Raw genomic sequence first — 20,420 nt, 5'->3', positions numbered from 1 at the left:
ATCTTAAAAGATAATAGACTTTAACAGACAATTGTTTAATACAAATGCAATAACAACATATGGTGGAGATTATCACGTATGTAGAAGTGAAACGTCTGACAGCAATACTACAAAGAAGGGGAGAGAGGTAAATAGAAGTTTTGTTGTTAGTGTTGTTGAGTTGATTCTACCTCCTAGCAACCCCGTGTACAGCAAAGCACAATACTCCCTGGTCTTTTGTGCCACCCTCTCACCTTCCAGCGCTGTTAGCAGACAACGCTCCACTGCTGGTCACAGGATTTTCATGGCCAATTTTTCAGACATGGGTGGCCAGGTCCTTCTCCCTAGTCTGTCTAGTCTGGAAGCTCTGCTGAAACCCGTCCACCATGGGCGACCCTGCTGGGATTTGAAATACCGGTGGCACAGCTTTCAGCATCACAGCAACATGCAGCCACCACAGTGTGACAGCTGACAGACGGGTGGTGTGGTTGCCTGGGCAGGAAATAAACCTGGTCCGTGGTGGTGAGAGCACCAAATCTTAACCACTAAACCACTGGGGCTGGCTAAATAGAAGTAAACTACTGTAAAGTTCTTATATTACGTAACGGTATATTATCACTTAAAAGCAGACTGTGATGTGTTAAAGACGCACACTATAAACCCTGAACCAACTATCAAAGAGATTAGAGCTGGCCAGCCAACAAAAGAGATTAAATGGAGTCATGAAATATGCTCAATTACTTAAAAAGAAGTCAGAAGAAGAGGAAAAGGAGAACAACCATATCCAACCATATCAATAATCACATTAAATATAAATAGTCTAAGTACCCCAATTAAAAGGCAGAGGTTGTCAGACTGGATTAAAAAGCAGGACTCAACTATATGCTGCCTAAAAATATATGCTGGGAAGTCCAGGATCAACATGCTGGTAGATTCAGTATTTGGTAAGGGCATACTTCCTGGTTCCTGGACGGCATCTTTTCACTGTGTCCTCGCATGGCGGAAGGGATAAGCTAGCTCTCTGGGATCTCTTTTACAAGGGCACTGACCCCAATCATGAGGATTCTGCCCAAAGGCCCCACATCCTAATACCACCACCTTGGGAGTTACAATTTCAACACATGGATTCGGAAGGGACACAAACATTCAGACCATGATACAAGCTAACACTGATCAAAAGAAAGATGGTTATGTTCTCAAACAAAGGAGATTTCGGAGCCAAGAATATTTCCAGGGATAAGGCAGGTTATTTCATAATGATAAAGGGTAAATTCAATCGGAGAACTTAACAATTATAAATATTTGTACAGCTAATAACAGAATTTCAAAATGCATAAGCAAAAAGTGATAGAACTGAAAGGAGAAATCGACAAATCTACAATTATAGTGGGAGATTTCAATACTCTTCTCTCAATAATTAACAGAACAAATAAGTAGAAAATCAGGATATAGATGACTTCAATAACACTATTAACCAACAGAACCTCAATTACATTTATAGAACACTTTATGCAAAAGCAGAACACACATTTTTTTCAAGATAATTCAAATCATACAAAATATGTTCTCTGACAACAATGGAATTAGATATCAATAGCATAAAATACCTAGAAAATCCCCAAATATTTGGAAACTAAATAACACATTACTAAATAATTCATGGGTCAAAAAGACATCAAATGGAAAATTAGAAAGAAATCAAACTAGAAAATTAGAAAGAACTAGTTGGAAATGAAAGCTCAAAATATCAAAACGTGGGACACAGCTACAGCAGAGCTTATATGGAAACTTACAGCACTGCATCAGAAAGGTCCCAAATCACTGACCTCAGCTTCCACTTTAGGAAACTAAGAGAACAAATTAAACCCAAAGTGGGCAGAAGAAAGGAGATAATAATTTTAAAAATGAACATAGGGGCCAGCCCTGTGGCCCAGTGGTTAAGTTTGCGTGGCCCAGGGTTTCGCTGGTTCGGATCCTGGGCATGGACATGGCACCACTCCTCAGGCCATGGTGAGGCGGCGTCCCACATGCCACAACTAGAGGGACCCACAACTAAAAAATATATACAACTATGTACTGAGGGGCTTTGGGGAGAGAAAGGAAAAAATTTTTTTTAAATCTTTAAAAAAAATGAACATAAATCAACAGATTAGAAAACGGAAAAGCAATAGAAAAAAATTAATGGAACCAAAAGCACTTTTTTTAAGATCAATAAAATTGATAAACTTAGCCAGACTAATCAGGAAGAAAGAAAGGAGACACAAATTATCAATACTAGGAATGAGAGAGGGGAAATCATTATGAATCCTACAGATATGAAAAGGATAAGGGAATATTACGAACTTCACAGGAATAAATTTAACAACCTAGATAATAAAATGGACAAACTCATTGAAAAACACAACCAAAGGTCACTAAAAAAGAAACAGATTACCTGAATAGCTCCATATCTATTAGAGAAATTGATATAAAACTCATAGTTTAAGACTTTCCTACAACAATCTAGGAATCACACTACTTGGTATTTACCCAAAGGAACTGAAAACTTATGACCACACAAAAACCTCCATATGGATACTTACAGCAGCTTTATTCATAATTGCCAAAACTTGGAAGCAACCAAGATGGCCTCAGTAGGACAGGTGAACAGATAAACTGTGGCAGAGCCAGACAATGGAATATTATTCAGCGCTAAAAAGAAATGAACCATCAAGCCATGAAAAGACAATGGAACAACCTTAAACGCATATTACTAAGTGAAAGAAGGCTATAAAACTCTATGATTCCAACTCTGTGACATGCTGGAAAAGGCAAAGCTGAGACACTGAAAAGATCAGTGGTTGCCAGGGTTAGGGAAGAGGGAGGGATGAACAGTAGAGCACAGAGGATTTTTAGGGCAGTGAAACTATTCCGTATGATACTATCATGGTAGATACATGTCATTATGCACTTGTCAAAACCCACAGAATGCACAACACTAAGAGTGAACCCTAATGTAAACTATGGACTTTGGGAAATAATGATGCATCAATGTAGGTTCATCAATTGTATCAAATCTACCTATCTGATGGAGATGTTGATAGTGGGGGAGGCTGTGTTTGTGTTGATAGAGGGGGTATATGGGAACTCTCTGTACTTTCTGCTCAATTTTGCTATGAACCTAAAACTGCTCTAAAAAATAGTCTACTTAAAAGTAAAAAACAAAACCCTTTCCACAAAGAAAACTCCAGGTCCAGGTGGCTCTATTGGGGAAATGTACCAAATATTTAAGAAAGAAATCATACCAACTCTACATAAACCCTTCTGGAAAACTGAAAAGGAAAGAATGCTTCCCAACTCATTTTATGAGGTCGGCATTTCATTGATACCAAAACCAGAAAAAGACATTACAAGAAAAGAAAAATACAGACCAATATTCCTCATCATAAACACAGAGGCCAAAATTCTTAACAAACTGTTAGCAAATCAAATCCAACAACATACAAAAAAGACTCTACATCATGACTAAATAGGGTTTATCACAGGAATGCAAGGTTGGTTTAACATTCAAAAATCAATCATATAACTCTCCATAGTAACAGACTAAAAAAGAAAAACCATATGACTATCTCAATAGATGCAAGAAAAGCATTTGATAAAACCCAATACCCATTCCAGATAAAAATTATCAGCAAATTAGGATTAGAAGGGAACATTCTCAACCTGATAAAAGACATCCATGAAAAACCTACAGCTAAAAGCTAACATCCTTAACAGTGAAAGACCAGTTTTCCTCTAAGATCAGAAACAAGCCAAGGATATCCGCTCTCACCACTTCTATTCAACAGTATACTAGAGGTTATAGCCAGTGAATAAGGCAAGTAAAAGAAATAAAAGCATCCAGTTTAGAAAGAAACAAATAAGACTGTTGTTACTCACAGAAACATCATTACCTGTGTAGAAAATCCTATAGAATCTACAAAAAAGCTACTAGAATAAGTGAGGTTAGCGAAGTTGTAGGAAACAAGGTCAATTTAGAAAAATCAGTCATATTTCTATAAACTAGTAATGAGCAAGTTAATTTAAATAACATAACATTTACAATAGCATAGAAAATGAAATACTTAGGAACAAATCTCCTAATTAAAGACGACCTAAATACTTGGAGATACACACTGTGTTCACAGTTCAGGTGACTCAATGTCGTTAAGACGTGAACTCTCCCCAAAGTGGTCCACAGACTCAATATAAGCACAATCAACATCCTAGCAGACCGTCTGTAAAACTTAACAAGAAGATTTTAAAATTCATAGAAAAATGCAAAGGACTAGAATAGCCAAAACAATTTCGAAATAGAAGAACACATTTTAAGGACTTTACTACCTGATTTCAAGAAGACAGTGGGGCGAGGGGGAGGGGAGGGAGGGTTTGCAAGGAGCATGAGGGAACTTTTTGGGTGATGGGTATGTTTATTATCCTGAGTGATGATGGTTTCACGAGTGTATACATATATATCCAAACTCATCAAATGGTTGGCTTTGCATGGTTTCTTATATGCCAATTATACCTCAATGAAGTTGAAAAAAATCTCATCCAGTTCTCACGTCCAATTTTTTGAAGCAGTCATATTATCACCTCCATTGCAGAAATATGGAAACTGACACTTAGAGAGGTTAAGTGACTGAGCATCGGCGCACAGATATTCCTGGCTCCTGCTCACTCCAGGGCCTGAGGCCTTAGGCTCTGGGCCACACAGAAAGAAATGCTTTCTCTCTGCCTCTCACTCACTCAACAGGTGCTGACAAGTACTGCTCCCATAATGTGCCACTGTGGTGGGAATAAGGGACACAGCAGTGACAGAAAAGGTCCTTCCCTGGGAGAGCTTCACACAGTGCTGGGCCCAGGGCGCTTCTAAGCTTGACTTGTTAGCACTGTCACTGCTTTTCTCATTACATCCCTGACTTCTCTCAAAAGAGAACTATCTTGAGAGTCTCTGCCATGCGCCAGGCCGTCTGCCTATGCAATTTCCTTTAACCCTCGCAGCCCTACGAGAGGGGTATCATTTCCATTTCACAGTTAAGGAAATGGAGGCACAGAGAGGGGAAGGAACTTGCCATAATCACACAGACAGTGGCAGAGCCAGCTTTCAAATGCAGAACTTCCTGCCTCCGAAGCTTATGATCCTCCCACCTCACCAAACTGCCTGGAATAATGCAGTTGCTCCTGCAGCAAGAGTCCAAACGAACCCTGTTCTCCTTGAGGACAAAAATCACAATCAGGTGCCAAGTCCCTGTGGATAAGAACAGCTGTTCACCAAAGGCTCTGTTTTGCATTATTAATTCATTTAAAGGGAAATTTGGGTTCCAACCAGCACCAATGTCATACCCACATTCAAGAAGGGACAAAAAATGAGTCTGGAAGTTGCAAAGTATTGGTTCCCTTGGATCAAATGTGCTTCTGGCCTTTGTCTGCAGGCAGATGCGACTCCTGCGGCAGCCGGCTCTCCCCACCCTGCAGGCAGGTCTTCTTCTGGGGCCAGAGAGAGACTCCAACCTCCATCTCCATCATGAATGGAGTTGGGGGGAAGCCATTTTCCACTGTTTCCATTGTGACAAGAAATCGTTACAATGGATACAGCAATTACTAGGAAATGAGAAACAAATAACAAATGCAAACTCAGAGCAACAACAGATGAGAGCGACAGCTGCTCAGGCTTCCTGTGCTAACCGACATCAGCACTGCCCAGCTCACGCAGGAGCCATCCGCCCCACACCAGGGCCCCACATGGAGGGCACCTGGGCCACCCTCTACTACCTGATTCAGTTTTTTGAACAAAGGGAGGCAGTATAGCATAGAAGTCACGAGAACTCAATGGGATCTTACCATTATTATCATTATTACTACTACTACATCCTAAAGGTATTCAACAAATAACATCAGGTACCGCGCCAGGTCACAGGATCTGGGAACAGTATTGGCGTGATCCCTGCGTCCGTGGAGTTTATAATCTAGGAGGAGGACAGACTTGAAACAACTAATATTCAAACTTTTAGAAGTCATGACCTTTCAGCACGGAGGTGAAAGGCGCTATGTGTGGGAGGTAGCAGATGTTGGAGAGGGAACCTGAGGGGAACCGCACTTCCCTGGAGCTCTAGGCTGCTCACTCCATCTCCTGAGGGAGGAGGCGGTCACCTGTGAGAGGGAAGAGAGGAGATTCCCGGCAGAGGGCACAGCATGTGGGAAGGAAACCAGGGAGGCTGTGGGCAGCATGGAGCCGTGGGCTGGGCCGGCTGAGGTGCCCCATCACACCGAGCCTGGCTGGCTGGGTAAAGGAGGCAGGTCTGCATCCCAAGAGCAGTGGGGAGCCTCAGAGGGTTCTGGGCAGGACAGGGAGGCAGTTAGACTTTGGCTTTAGAAAGATGTCTCTGGATACAGAGAGGAGGTCAGGGGACGGACTGAACGTGGGGAGACATGATCGGAGGAGAGGCGGCAGTGACTTAGGCCAGGCTGGGGCAGTAAAGGGAAATGGTCTGAGAAAACTGCCCAGCATGTGACCCGAGAGAGGGGTTCTAATGATGTCAGCGAAACCAATCTCCTCTTTACAAATAACTGCCTGCTGGCAACGCTCTTCCCTTCTCCAGGGCCAAACACTGTGATTCCAAGGAGCAGCAAAGACACACAGGGTTTGTCTGACATCCAACACTGACCTCGGCTTTCTGGAATGCCCGCTTCTTCAGAGCAGGCAAGCACATCCAGACAAAAGGCCAGAGGGTCGGGTTCCTGAACCCACAGGCAGTGTTTTCCTGAACTGCAACGTGTCATGCGGCCCAGAGGAAACTGTGCAATCCGGAGGGGAGTCTTCCATTCCTGCAGGCCAGCCCTTCCGCAAACCAGCAGATGCTGGTCAAGTCCCGCTCCCAGGTCTCAAGCCCTGACGCGGGGAAGGGTGAAAGCAAATGTCTCTGGAGTAAGTGCCCCACAGGGACATGAGTTCCACCTGGGTAATGCCTCTGCTTCCACTGTCCCAAAACATTTGTTAATGCTGCTCCTACCGCCTCATTCTAACTGGATCTGCCTTCTCCTCTAAACACCTGGTTCCCTCCAGGGCCACAGTGAGGAAACAGCAGAGGATCACACACCTACCCAGACCACCCCTTGGCTGCCTTCCACTAACACTGAGCACCTGGCCTGTGCCTTGAACCCAAGTGGCAGGTGCTGGTGACACTCTGGCTCCTTATCTCCTGAGGCTCCAGTCTAGGCCACAGCTTTCTCTGGAGAAGCCCAAGCTATTTCCTGGCACCTCCGTCTCCCCTCCACGTTGCTGTCAGCTGGACCCCAGGATGCTCTCTTGCCTTTAGCTCGGGCTCACAGCCTTCCCCTCCTCCCATTCTCCTGCTGTCATCGCTAGGGACATCACTAAACTAGGTGGTATGCCTTCTCACCCCTGGGTCACACCGTACCTCCACCTCTTCCCAGAAAGACCTTCATCTTCCCTCCACTTCAGCGACCCTAAAGCACAGCCATCACCCCTTCAAGCACAGTCACCAGAGCTACCCCACCCCAAAGACCCTGAACTCTGAAATCCTTCTCCCTCCATTACCTCCTGGCCTCCCTCTCCCTCCCCGACTCGTGACCAAACCTGTGCTTTGCCCCCTGCTCAACTTTTGGTTCCTCAGCCCTTCTTGAGTTTTCAGGCCGTCAGCCCTCTCAGCCCTTCTGGCCTCTCTCCCCCAAGGCAAACACGCTGACCATCCTGCTTGACTCCCAGGGGACTGGGCTCCCCGGGCCTCCTCCTACCTCTAGGGGCACTTCCTCTGCCTCCTTCTCTGCCCTCTGCTCTTCCTGCTGCTCCCCAAAGGCACAATGCGCTCCTCTCTCTCCTGTTTCTTCTTGTCTCAGCTCTCACAGCAGCCTCAGAACACCAGGCCCTCCCCCTTCCCCATCGCTGCCACTCTTGCCTCACGAAGACGACCGCGAAGCCTCCTAACCAGTGTCCCTGACTCACGCAGACGACCGTGAAGCCTCCTAACCAGTGTCCCTGACTCCGGCGGGTTCTGCCCCAGGCAGTCAGAATGAACTTTCTAAAAGACAAGTCTGTCACTCCCCTTTTGAAGTCCTTCAGCAAATCCCCAGGGCTGTGGGGATTCTGCCTCCTGTCCATCCCTATCCCCTACTGTCTCCTTGACACCCCTACAGCCCCAAACACTTCCTGTCTGCTGCTCATTGACAGGTCTGCCCCTCACTCTCGCTGCATTGTACCAGTGTGGCCTTTGTCTCTGAGTCTCCAGCAGAGAGCACAGTAGACTGGCGAATGAGCGGCTGAGTGAGTGAGCGAACGTCAGTCTGAGTATTGGGAAACCTGGCAGTGGGGATGGAGCGATGTGGTCAGAGGCAGCAAGAAGACCGGAAAAGACACGGACACTTAGAGGAGCTTCCCACCTCACTGAGTCTGGTATCCACGGCCGCTTGTTCCCATCACATTCAGGACCGCCGGACACCCATCCACGTGCCTCTGTGACCCTGCATGCCCCCAGCCGCCAGGTGGCAAGAGAACGACATGGTGACTTCTGGAAGGCCCTTGGCATGCCGACAACACTGGCAACAATGCCCCTGAGGAGCAGAGAACCCAGAGTGCCCTTGAGGAGCACTGAACCCAGAGAATAGCGGACTCACCTTTTCTTCTCCCCAGACGCCAGGCACCAAAAGTAGAGTTAAGTTTTGCTAAATATATTATCTGCCTTTTCAGTGAGTTATTCACTCTGCTTGAAATGTCTGTCCCAACTCCCATCTCATTCCCCAAATCGCCCATAAGTTACTGACCCTTCCCTTCAAGGCTCAGTGACAATGCCCCAACTCCAAGGCAGTCCCCACACTGGACGTTCACAGGGCCCTCAGGGCACCGTGGCGTAAGTTCGTCCAGACCTCAGCCTCCTGCTATCCAGGGGACCAGGACATGAACTCAGGGCTGGAAGAGTCCAAGGACGGTGCTCAACCACTCAGCTACTCAAAGCACCCGTCCTCTGGGCTCCTGGCTCCCACCCAGTCAGCGCTAAGTGTTCTGATGAGCACTACCTCAGTCTACAATGCGCGGCCTATTCAAACCGTGCGCTGGTGAGAGAGAACCAGCTACCGGGAACTCGCTCCATGGAGGCACCTAAGTTCTTACAGGCCCATTACGAGGTAAAAACTATGATTTCCCCTGTTTTACACATGAGAAAACCGAAGCATAAAGAGGATGAGCAACTTGTCCGAAGTCCGAGCTAGGAAGGGTGAAGCCAGGGCTCAACCCCAGCTTTGTCAGATGAAGTCCGGGCCCTTAGAAACACCAGGCAGGGTTAGTGGACCCGGCGGCTCGGCTTGGATAGAACCCCGGGCTGAGTCAGGCACAGACCGTGCTCTTTTTCAGCACATTCTAAGAACAGCAGTTCCTTCTTGATGCTGCTCCACCTTGAAACTGATGATAAAAACAGTGCTGACATTTAAACTGGCCTCTGAGAAACTGCTGGGCCTCCAAGTCCACAGGCTGGGAACCGCACATAACGACAGACAGATTTGGTAGGGAATGCCAGTGGGGACAAAATGCCACCCTGAAACTGTACCCGCTCACAAGGCCGCTGTCACTAGGAGCCCTCAGGAAGACCTCCCGCACAAGGCAGCCCTCACCGTGAGCACTGGCAGCCAGGAATCCATCCAGCTCTGCACTCCATCCACCACGGGGTGATGGGGTTCTAGGCCACGGCCTATAAGGTAAACACAGCTGGGAGCTATCATGCTGCAGAGTTGTCTCTGTGTTAACTCACCGATTTTTGATAAAACTGGTCACTTGTTAGAGTCACCAGGGAACAGGGCACTTCTGGTTCCATACTAAGTAACTTCCATTTTCCTTGCGCCCTGCCAATCCTTAACTCACCGTCTGCCTGGCTTCCTCTCAGCCCTGGATAATGCTAACGCGGTCCCCCTTGCACAAACGAGCAGAAGCCACAGTTCCACCCTCAGTTATCAACGGCATTTGGAAATTTGGATCTTCAAAGGCTGAGCTCACCAGGCAAAACCCTTGCTTTGGGGGAAGTGGTTACACCGCAAAACAGGCACCCTGGTAGTAGCGTTCCCCTAATTGGTACGCCCCCCTCGGCAACGTGCCTAAACACAGCCAGATAATGTTCTGCTGCAGTGCCTCTCCTCTCACGCAGTCAGCCACTCATTCTCCACTCACTCAGCAAATCTTTATTGAGGATCTACAATGTCCAGGCACTGACATCACAACAAGGTCTCTCAGGATGCACACATCCAGAACCAAGGGAGCATAACCCTCCTTTTCTGCCCAGTGCTTCCGAAGGCCTCTGAGGGGGAGCCAAGGGGGGAGGCCCACCTGCGTGCATCAGTGCACTGTAAGAGGGAGAGAAGATAAGAAGAAAAGGAATAAAGGCAAACAGAATTGCAAAGAAATGTTAAACTTCAACCAGTAGTCTGCTGGTTAATGGTAATATTGATATAATTATTTTAAAACTATCCTATATACATGATGGGACAATACAAAAAAGTAATTATTTAATGTTGTTAGGAACCAAATTGTCAGTGTAGAAGAAAACCTATAAAAATCAAGGGAATTAAGTTAACAACCCTATAATGCTAGATGTGACTTGGAAAGAGCAACATGGTATTGGTCACGTTTCTATAGGATAATGTGGTGTAACGAACAACCCTCAAAGCTCAGAGGCTTGTTTCATGCTCACAGGTCTGCAGAGGCTGCAGTTCCGCTGACCTCTGCGAGGTTCACTCAGGCTGGGCCAGGTCAGGCTGGGTTAGGTTCAGGTCATCTATAATGTCCTCCTTTTAGGACTCAGGCTAAACGAGCAATAGCAACCAGCACATCATGAAGACTGGAAGTTCGAGAGGGCTGGACTTCAGCTCACCATTCACATAGTGTCATTTGCACTCAACGACAAAGCCAAGCCCAAAGTCAATAGGGTGGGGAAATACGTGCCACCCACAAGGAAGTTATGACAAGGAGGAGGAGAGAAGGAAGAATTGTGGAGGAATAACGCCACCTGCTCTAACTATGGCCTCACGACTTTTCCTTTTAAAAAATAAATATTTCCCAGCCCTGTCCACCGAAAATGCCTAAAAGCAACGGGAACCCAGTAGCAATGAACATCCTCTCACCCAGATCATGGTTTCTAAGTATTATTCTCCACAAAAATAAACCAGCATCCCTGAAGGAATGCCCAATTCCAGGTCTTAAGCAAGAAATATACAACATAGCATTGGGATATCTCGTTCTGCCAAGAGCAAGGAAGCTATCAAAAACTAATGGGCTTGGGGCTGGCCCCGTGGCCGAGTGGTTGGGTTCGCGTGCTCCACCGCAGGTGGCCCAGTGTTTCATTGGTTCGAATCCTGGGAGTGGACATGGCACTGCTCATTGGGCCATGCTGGGTCCGTGCCCCGCATGCCACAGCTAGAGGGACCCACAACGAAGAATGTACAACTATGCTGGGGGGCTTTGGGGAGAAAAAGGAAAAAAATAAAATCTTTAAAAAAAAAAAACTAATGGGCTTATGTTAAAAGGATACCAGAGATGACATGAAAGGGCCACCACTGGTTAAAGATAGGACAATTTATGAATCAAAAAGAACAGTGACTAGAACTGATTGAAACACAGATTCCCAATCCCACTCTACCCTGATGGAATCAGAATCTCCAAGGAGGGAGCCTAGGCATCTGGATTTTTTTACAGAGCTCCCCAACTGATTCTGATGAGAGCCAGAACTAAAGGGCACCAGTCCACAGGTCTCCTGATCTTCTAGGAGTCCGGGTCACTCACAGTGTCTATCTTGCTCTCAGATGCTGGCCTCTGTGTCCTGGAAAGTCTTGTCTACATCAAACTTACAACTGTCTCTTATCCACGTCCTTCCAACTCTGGGGTGGTCCAGCCACAACGTGGCAGGCATCATCAAGGGGAAAAATTCCAGTTTTCAGTCTGCTAACAATAACAACTGCAAAAAAGCTGGGGCAGTTCCCAGGGTCCTCCTTTTAACCACAGTTTTGACAATGACAATGAGGAACAAACTCATCCATTTTTAGCTAACATATCATAGATCCAAGACAGTCAAGTTTGGGGTTTCTCCAGATATCTCGAAGCAATTAGTTCTTACTCCTCATTTGGGATCAGAATCACGTGGTAAACTTTTACAACATAGGATGGCCTGGGTTCCAGACCCTGACCCAGAGGTTCAGATTCAATGGTCTAGGGTGGAGTCTGGACACCCCATGTTTCAGAGGCTGCCCACATGATTCTGATGTGCAGCCAAAACAGAGAACCACTGCTCCAAGCTAAAACCTTGAAAGCAAAACACCTCCACCCTAACGTGTTGTCAACACTTGAAACAAGATGCCTTGGATAAGACACCTTCCAAACTGCAGCGGCCTGGGGAAGAGTCTCAGCCTGCCCCTCGGTGTGCCTCTGAAGGACCCCCCCACCCCCTTCTTCCTACAACCAGCCTGAGCAGTGATCCCCGCCTCCCTGGGCACACTCAGGTCCAGGGATCAGAGCTCATGGCAGGCTGGGCTGCCCTACTTGATGCTCAGAACAAAGAATAAAGATCCAAATGTCTAAAGTGCTCCAGATAAAAGCCAATGAGAGAGCACGATCAGAAATCACTTCAGCTAAGAACTAAGGCAACCACCATATAACTACTCCCCCAAAAGGCTCCAAGAGGTCGTGAGTTATTTGTTTTTAATTAGAAGGAATAGATAATTCCACGTTAGAAAAAAACAGGAAAAGACTGGAAGTCACCCAATTCAAAAAAGCAAACATAGCTGTGCTCCCCAAACCTAATGAACACAACACACATGTGTATGCGCACACACAAAATAATACAAAGCATTGCCACGTCCTCACATAAACGCTGAGACCAGCTAGCAATACTAGCTTCCCCCATAATTTGTAGTAGGTTGATGCCAGCTCTCAAAAGGCCTAGATCCTTTGTCTGGCTTTGTATTAAAATATGCTATTTTTCTCAAAGTGTTAACAGCTACCAGGCTGTAAGAAGAAGGGCATTACGTCAAGGGCGTCAGGAATTCACATCATGGTTGCAGCAGACACCTTTTGGCATATCTCCCTACCTACACCTCTCTTCTCTGAAATCTGCGCCCCACTCACAAGGCTGGGTCCCCCTCAGCTGTGCTTGCTCATCTTGGCAACATACTCCTCACGGAGGTCACTGATCCACCACCAGAAACCTGACTCAGCTGGGCTGGACTGAGAGCTGCTGGGCTCAGTCCGGAAGGTGGCTTAAACGTGGGTCGTGTAAATGCGGGCCCTGGGGGAGGCTGGGTTGGACCACAGTGGCAGATGTGAAAGAAGGCAGGAGAGAAGAGGAGAGGGAACAGCAGGGGCAAGAAGCAGAGACGGCTTGCGTCCCGGCTGGCTCTCCAAGCTGCCTCAACTCCGTACCCACACAGTCGGTAAAGTGTCCCCTTATCCTTGTGAGAAGTTCCTCTTCTGCCTATTCGGCTGCTTTGAAATGGATTTCCATTACTTACTAACAAAAGAAGAACACTGACTAAAATAACTGGAAAGCCTCATTATCAACTGCTAAATATTTCTAGGAATTTTTTTAAAGACCAAAATCAACCTCTTTCTCTTTATTGAATATGCTGTTTCTAAAAATGTACATATGCTTTTAAGGTAAATATGTATGTGTTTTGCTGTGGCAACTGGTTTTAAAATCAGAAACAACGCAACCGCCAGAATTTGGGACCACAAAAAGGAAGCTCGCTAGAAAAATGTTCCCTCACATCTCCTTGATGGTGACCGTGTTCAGCAGGGGGAGCCTGGGAAAAGGAATTAGGGTGGCAAGGCTCGACTCAGACATGGAGGCCGTGGGGACCAACTGCCCCAGCCCGGCCGCAGTGGGCCTGGTGCACTGACATTCTCTGGAGAACCAAACACCTGGCTCAAAGAATGAGCACCACGGAGAACGGAAAGGTCCTGGATGCTCGCTTTAATAGGGGTTTAAATGGATTAACATGTGTTTATAGAGACTTCAAGAGAGAAACCGAAAAACTGTCACCCTAATGTGGCTGACTTAATCCTCTCGTCCCAGCCACAGCGTTAGTAGAACAGTAGGAAGGACCAAGTACAGACCTCCGGCTGGATGGCTTTGAATACGGGTATGTCCATCAGCGTGATCTGGCTCTGCAACAAGAGAGAATGGGCGTTAGGAAACACTGAATCAAAGAGAACTGTCATGTTACTCTGAATCTATAATTCTTAAAAGTTATACTTTCCCTCTTGAAATAAAAATCAAGAGAGAAGAGAGTAAAAAATTGGGTCAATTTCTAAAATGCCTCTCCCATCCCTTCTCGCTTCATAAATCTTGATCCACACCCCTCTTTCTTGAACGTGAGACGAACTTCCAATTTAAGAATTGATAACAGTAGTTTGAAGGGTGGGACTGAGAGAAGGGGAAGATTTTCAGTTTGGATATTTTTGTACTATTTGAGTTTTTGTTGCAATCATGAATTACCTTTGTAATTTTAAAAAGTTGGAGACACAACGTTAAAAATTAGAATGCTAAACAGAGACACTGTCTATTACACTAAATTTAAAGTTTTTTAAATTGTGGCTTATAGAAATTGTACATTTCTTCTGAAGTCCATGCCTCCTCTAAATTATATGGTAGAGCGCTACTCAAGATGCACCCGCAGACCAGCACTGGACCGCGAACTATTTATTCCACCAGCCCACAGTGAGATAACTACAGAAGCTAAGAGCAAGCATTTGGAAACTTTTATAGCAAATTGCCATGACATTTTTATTGTATTTTTTAAAATATCAGTCCTCAACAGACTGGAAATGAAAAAACTGGTCCTTGACCACAGCTAGCCTGAGAAGCACTAATGTTGTCAATAGAGAAAATACACATCCGGTTTAAAGGCTGTTCCCATCGTTTGAAGCTTATCAAGCAACAACAAAAGACGACTTCCTTGCTGACAATTTTACAGGCCAAGGCAGGGACCGAGCTGACTTCACACGACCTACCTATCCCCATAGGTCACAGGAGATGCCAGTGTTAGCAGGCGCCTCTGTGACAGGCCAGGGAAAACAGAGCCGAGGGCCTCCAGATGCCTACTATGGGAGAAGCCACCCTGTCCACTGAACACAGGTCATCTGGGAGGACATGGTGCAGTGGAACAAATGTGGGCTCTGGAATCAACGGGGTTGGGTGTGTGCCTGGATACCATCGCTTAACGGTAATATTCTCTTTGACGCGTAACGTAACTTCCAGTCTCAGGTGCCACATCCAGAAAACGGTGATGATAATCCCTATCTTATTGCATCTTTGTGAAAATTCAAGACAAGAGGTGCAGAATGCCTGGCACCTGACAGATGCTCTTTATATATATATATTTTTAAGATATTTATTATGTTTATATATTTTTATGTTTACATATAGATAGATATTTATTTGTGTTTATATATATTGATATATCACATATATATTTGGGGGGCGGTCAAAAGAGAAGTCACATAGATGGGCTCACGTACTGGCATGTGAACTTATGGTTCCTGACCAATACGTGAGCTAGGAAATAAGGGACCACTAATTTATTCGAACATCCAGCCATCATAGTCACTCTGGAGAATACTTAAAGAAAGCTGTTACACTGAGTCAACAAATATTGTCATGAAGAAAAGCCTGGTGCCAAGAATACTTTGGAGAAAAATGGCAACACACACAGTAACCACAATCCTGGGCTTAGGTGCAGAATTGTAGTCGCTTCTTGGCACAGTTTAAGGGTGGTCCAAGATCACTGGGTTCCTGAGGAACACAGGATGCAGGCCAAAGCACACCATCCCCAAGGCTGCACAGGAGAGGGGAATAAGCAGCTGGCTCCAGTGGAGAGCCGCTGTCCCCTCCGAGGGGCTAGTGCTCTTCCTGGGCACAGAGGTGAAATGTGCCACTCACGGAAGGAAGCTCGGCAGAGAGTGGAGGCACCAGGAATAGAGCAGCACTTGGGAATCTGAGCTCTCCTACCTCTGGGTCCACCACCAGTGGCAAGGGGGCATCGGACATCAGCATAACATCTCCGTGGATCTGGCCCTCATAATCTGGGTGTCAAGTGATGCCTAAGCCCTGGAGGCCTACATGCCTGGGTGTCCGGCCTAGAGCTATAGGGCCAGAGCTACATCCTAGACGGTGCACATGGACTAGCTTTTTTCTGCCAGATCCATGGAGATTGTTAGCCAAATGCTCCTCACATTTGGATTAATTCCGCCATCCTGAGGCACAGGGAGGCCTTGTGAATATAGAAGATTTGAACTGAAAGCTCAGAGGGCCTTGGAAATCTCTCCCACAGTTCAAGTTAACTCCCTACCCGGGAGAACCAGCAGGATGTTTGCAATGCCACTTAGGAAAAGAACCAAAAGTCCGCTAATGTGAAAATGAGAAAACTTCCTTTCCATCCTGCCATCAGTTCTAGGGTTTGCTACTGAATTTCCAAATGGTTTATTAAAATAGTGACTTTAGGGGCCAGCCCTGTGGCCCAGTGGTTGGGTTCGTGCGCTCTGCTTCAGGGGACCAGGGTTTCGCCGGTTCGGATCCTGGGCGTGGACATGGCACCACTCATCAAGCCTTGCTGAGGCGGCATCCCACGTGCCACAACCAGAAGGACCCACAACTAAAAATACACAACTAGGTACCGGGGGGCTTTGGGGAGAAAAAGGAAAAATAAAATCTTTAAAATAGTGACTTTACATTTCATTATTTTTTTGGATGGTCCAAGTTTCGACTATTCTGATCCTTGCTCAGACCATAAGTCAGAAAATGTGTTCAGGCGTTTCATTCAACACAAACAACAAAACAGAGGTCACCAGACTTAAAAGAGACTGTCTGGTCCCAAACATGCAATCTGAAGGTTTTCAGAAGAATCTCTCCCATTTCTATCCTCTCAACTCTGACCAAAAATGATGCAGTGTCCAGAGCAAGAATATATCAATACACAGGTAAGACCATCAGATTATAAATTTCATGTCATTTTACTACAAAGCCAAACATGTGTGAAAACCTTTCCGATGAGCCGTCCTTCCCTGGAAATTTGAGCACTCACAGGCAGGCGGTTTCACCAAAAAGGGAAGGTATGGACAGGGGTGGGGCTTGAGGGGCGAGCTCAGGTCCTGTCCTTTTACAGCCCGCCCTCAGCCTCCAAGACCTTGTCCCTCCCTCAGGGAGATGCCCTGGCTTCCTGGAGGGAAAGGGCATTTCCTAGGAGGGGCTACAGCCTCTCCAGAAACACGAGGCAGTGAGGCGCTCGTTTCCAAGCAGCAAACCTGCTGTGGTGGGGAGCACACGCTCGGACTGATGAGGACACCCGCGAACCAGTCTCCTAATGGCTTCTCCTTATTTGTGGAAATAAGCCTTAATACAGGGTGCCCAATTAAACTAGTCACCTGGCAATGACTTCCTTAATCCTAACCCCTTCTCCCATCTCCTCCTTCCTCTTAGTCCACGGCCCCCTAAAAATCCAGGATTTGGGGGGAAATGGCCAATCTTCACATATTACAGCAATTCTGTAGAGATGAATCCTTAAGAATGGAGAGACCTATAGGAGCACTTCACAATGTGGCCCTAAAGAAAAAGGTGGCATTATGTGGATAAATGAAAGCTACTTAGCCAAAAAGAAAAAAAACGTTTTCTGCATATGTTGAGTGTAGTGTTTCTCCCCTCTAACTGTGGCTGACTAGATCTTCTCTTCTAAGGCTCTCCCAGGCCCCAAATAAACAAAAAAAGCTGTTGGCAAATCAGTGGTACGTCTTACAATAGAATGTATCTTTAAATGTGCATTTAGACCATTCCACCAATGTACGACCAGGAGGGCTCACAGAACAAAAAGTAATCAGCTCCAAAGATAGATTTCTGCTTCGACTCCGAGAGCCACAGGAATCACGTCTGGCAATTTTAGAATGGTAGTCAGGAAATGCAAATTAAACAGGAAGATGCCATTTGTCATCCGTCAGTGCCATCACAACTGATAGGATTATGAACTGCGCTGTTCTTTTTGGAAAGTAATCTGGCAGTAATCATAAAAATGTGTTTTAACTTTGTATTTTTTTTTAAATATCGAACTTACAAAAAAGTTGCAAGAATAGTAAACGAAGTCTACAACCTTTCACTTAGCTACACTGATGATTAACATTTTGCCTCATCTGCTTCATCTCTGTGTACATAATTATATATACACATTTTTCCTGAACCGTTTGAGAGTAACATGCAGAGATTATGATCCTTCACCCCTAAATCCTTCAGCCTGTTATTTCCCAAGAACAAGATTATCCTCTTACATGATGATAAAATTATTATATTCAGGAAATTTATCATTGGTACAACAGCAGTATCTAATATACAAGCCACATTCAAAATTTGCTAATTATCCCAATACTGGTTTTTAGAGCAATTTTTTCTTAATCCAGGATCATGCATTGCATTTAGATATTATCTCCTAAAAAGTGAAATGAGCACCCTGTTGACACAACAATCCCTCAACCTACAGAAGGCAGAGCACTGGGACCTACGGAGATTTCATATGGAGAGCTATACAGATAGAAGTACAGGTGTTTACTGCACCTTATTTGTAGTAGCAAAAATCCTGGAACAACCTAAAAGGTCATCAAAAGGGACGTGTTGAAAACAATTATGGTATATCCAGACTCTGGAAGATTACGCCGCTATTAAAAATAGAGAAGTAAGTCTACACACAGTGACCTGGAAGGAAGTCTATGATCTGCTGATGGTAAGACAAGTTCCAGCACTGCCTTCTGCTCTGCCTTCAGCCACTGGAGAGCGGGGCCGAGGTCTAGCTGTAGATCTAATCAGCCCCACCCCCACCCACACCCTCCCTTTCTGGTAAAACACTTCCAGTGTCTGAAGCTTGTTCTCTAGCAGATTCCTCAGGGAGGGCTCACGGGAGCAAAATTCTCGAGGCCTTGCATGTTCATAATGGTTAGTCTGTGCCCTTTACACTCAAAAGTCAGTTTTGCTAGATAGAAAATCTCTGGTTCACGTTTTTTTTTCTTTCCTTAACTTATTTGATTAGGTTACTCTACTTTCTTTTGGCAAAAAAGCGTTTCTGTCAAAAAGACTGAAAATAATCTAACTTTATTTCTCTTATAAGTCATTTGCTGTTTTTGCCTAGATACCCAAAGGACTTTATATTTTCTTTTAAAATCTGGTAGTTTACCAAGAATATGTCTTTTGTAGTGACCATTCTGGGTTGACACGGTTAGCTTCACGGTATGCTCTTTCAATATGCAGTTTCAAGTATTCTTTCGTTTGTTTGTGAAAATTCTTAAATTATAGTTGAAGTATTTGTTCAGTTCCTTTGCCTTTTTATTCTCCCCTTTCAGGGATTTCTATTATCTGTATGCTGGATCTTCTTTGCCTATCATTAATAATTGTCACTTTTTCTCAGTCTTATCTCTTTCTTCATTTATTCTGATCTTAAAAATTTTCCTCCCTCAAGGCATTTTCTGTTTATCTATTCTTGTGCTCTTTCTAGTTCAACTTTCATTTTGAAAATAATTTTTCTTTTGTTTTCAATTCTTTCCTAAGTTCTGCCACCTCATTCTGAGATTTTCCTATTTCCAGTTTATGTTGCGCATGTCTTACAGCGTGATCTTAATGTCTAGGCTCATTTTGAAATGGAGAGTTGCAGGTTTACGTTTTGTGGCATGTCTTTCTGGCATGCTTTCAGTATCTACAGGGATCCTCTCCTTACTCGTTTTCTTTGCCTACAATAACCTTGAAAGATTGACAGCACTAATTTCCTCTTGCTTATTTTTATGTCAAATTAGTTTTCTGAACTTTTTAGAGGGGCACACGGTTCAGGGTAGCTTTTCTAACTTCACACACAGCTCTCTTTTTGGTTGCTTTCACATAGTGGTCAAAAACACACAGTTTTTTTTTGAGATTACACACACACACACACACACACACATGCACACACTTTTATTTAGAGCTTCTTTTTCCTTAACCACATCCTTCTCTATCCTGATCATTTTGATTCCACTCCCACACTGAGTTTCTCTTTGGTATGGAGCCTTGTCCTGGAAGTGAGCCCTGGTTGTTTGGTTTCAAGAAATCACAGGGGCTCATCCACAGATCTCTTCCACCCAAACATTATGGAAAATTTGGGGGTTCCCCTATTCTCAAGTCTGTCAAATGCCCCAATACTTACTTCTGTTTTCTCCTATACAGATGCTGATACTCTGCAGGTCTTGTTAATATTGGTGGCATATTCTAGCCACTTCTATTTGGGATTTGATTGGGATAACTTGTCACCTAGTTTTATTGTAAATATTGTTCATGGGTTTCATGGTTTGCCATCTAGTTGTTCTGGATGTTTTTATGTGGGGATTCGGAGAGAATTAAAAAATATGCTGCTGGCACCACTATCTTCCCAGA

General features: G+C 45.1%; 1 protein-coding gene across 50 annotated transcripts in view; it reads right to left on the bottom strand.

The window, feature by feature from the left end:
• Positions 1-20,420, bottom strand: part of RALGPS1 (Ral GEF with PH domain and SH3 binding motif 1) — a 309,544-nt gene that overhangs the window by 200,972 nt on the left and 88,152 nt on the right. For all 50 annotated transcript variants that reach the window (XR_011432401.1, XR_011432403.1, XR_011432402.1 and 47 more), the window contains exon 4: positions 14,105-14,155. Coding sequence is in view for 47 of the 50 variants with exons in the window: in XM_070250754.1 (XP_070106855.1) it covers positions 14,105-14,155 (51 nt within the window). In the remaining 3 variants the exon portion in view is untranslated. The remainder of the gene's footprint in view (positions 1-14,104; positions 14,156-20,420) is intronic.

Source organism: Equus caballus, chromosome 25, assembly GCF_041296265.1.
Source record: "Equus caballus isolate H_3958 breed thoroughbred chromosome 25, TB-T2T, whole genome shotgun sequence".
NCBI lineage: Eukaryota > Metazoa > Chordata > Mammalia > Perissodactyla > Equidae > Equus > Equus caballus.
The sequence above is the reverse complement of the archived record's forward strand: the minus strand, read 5'-3'. Positions and strand labels throughout refer to the sequence as shown.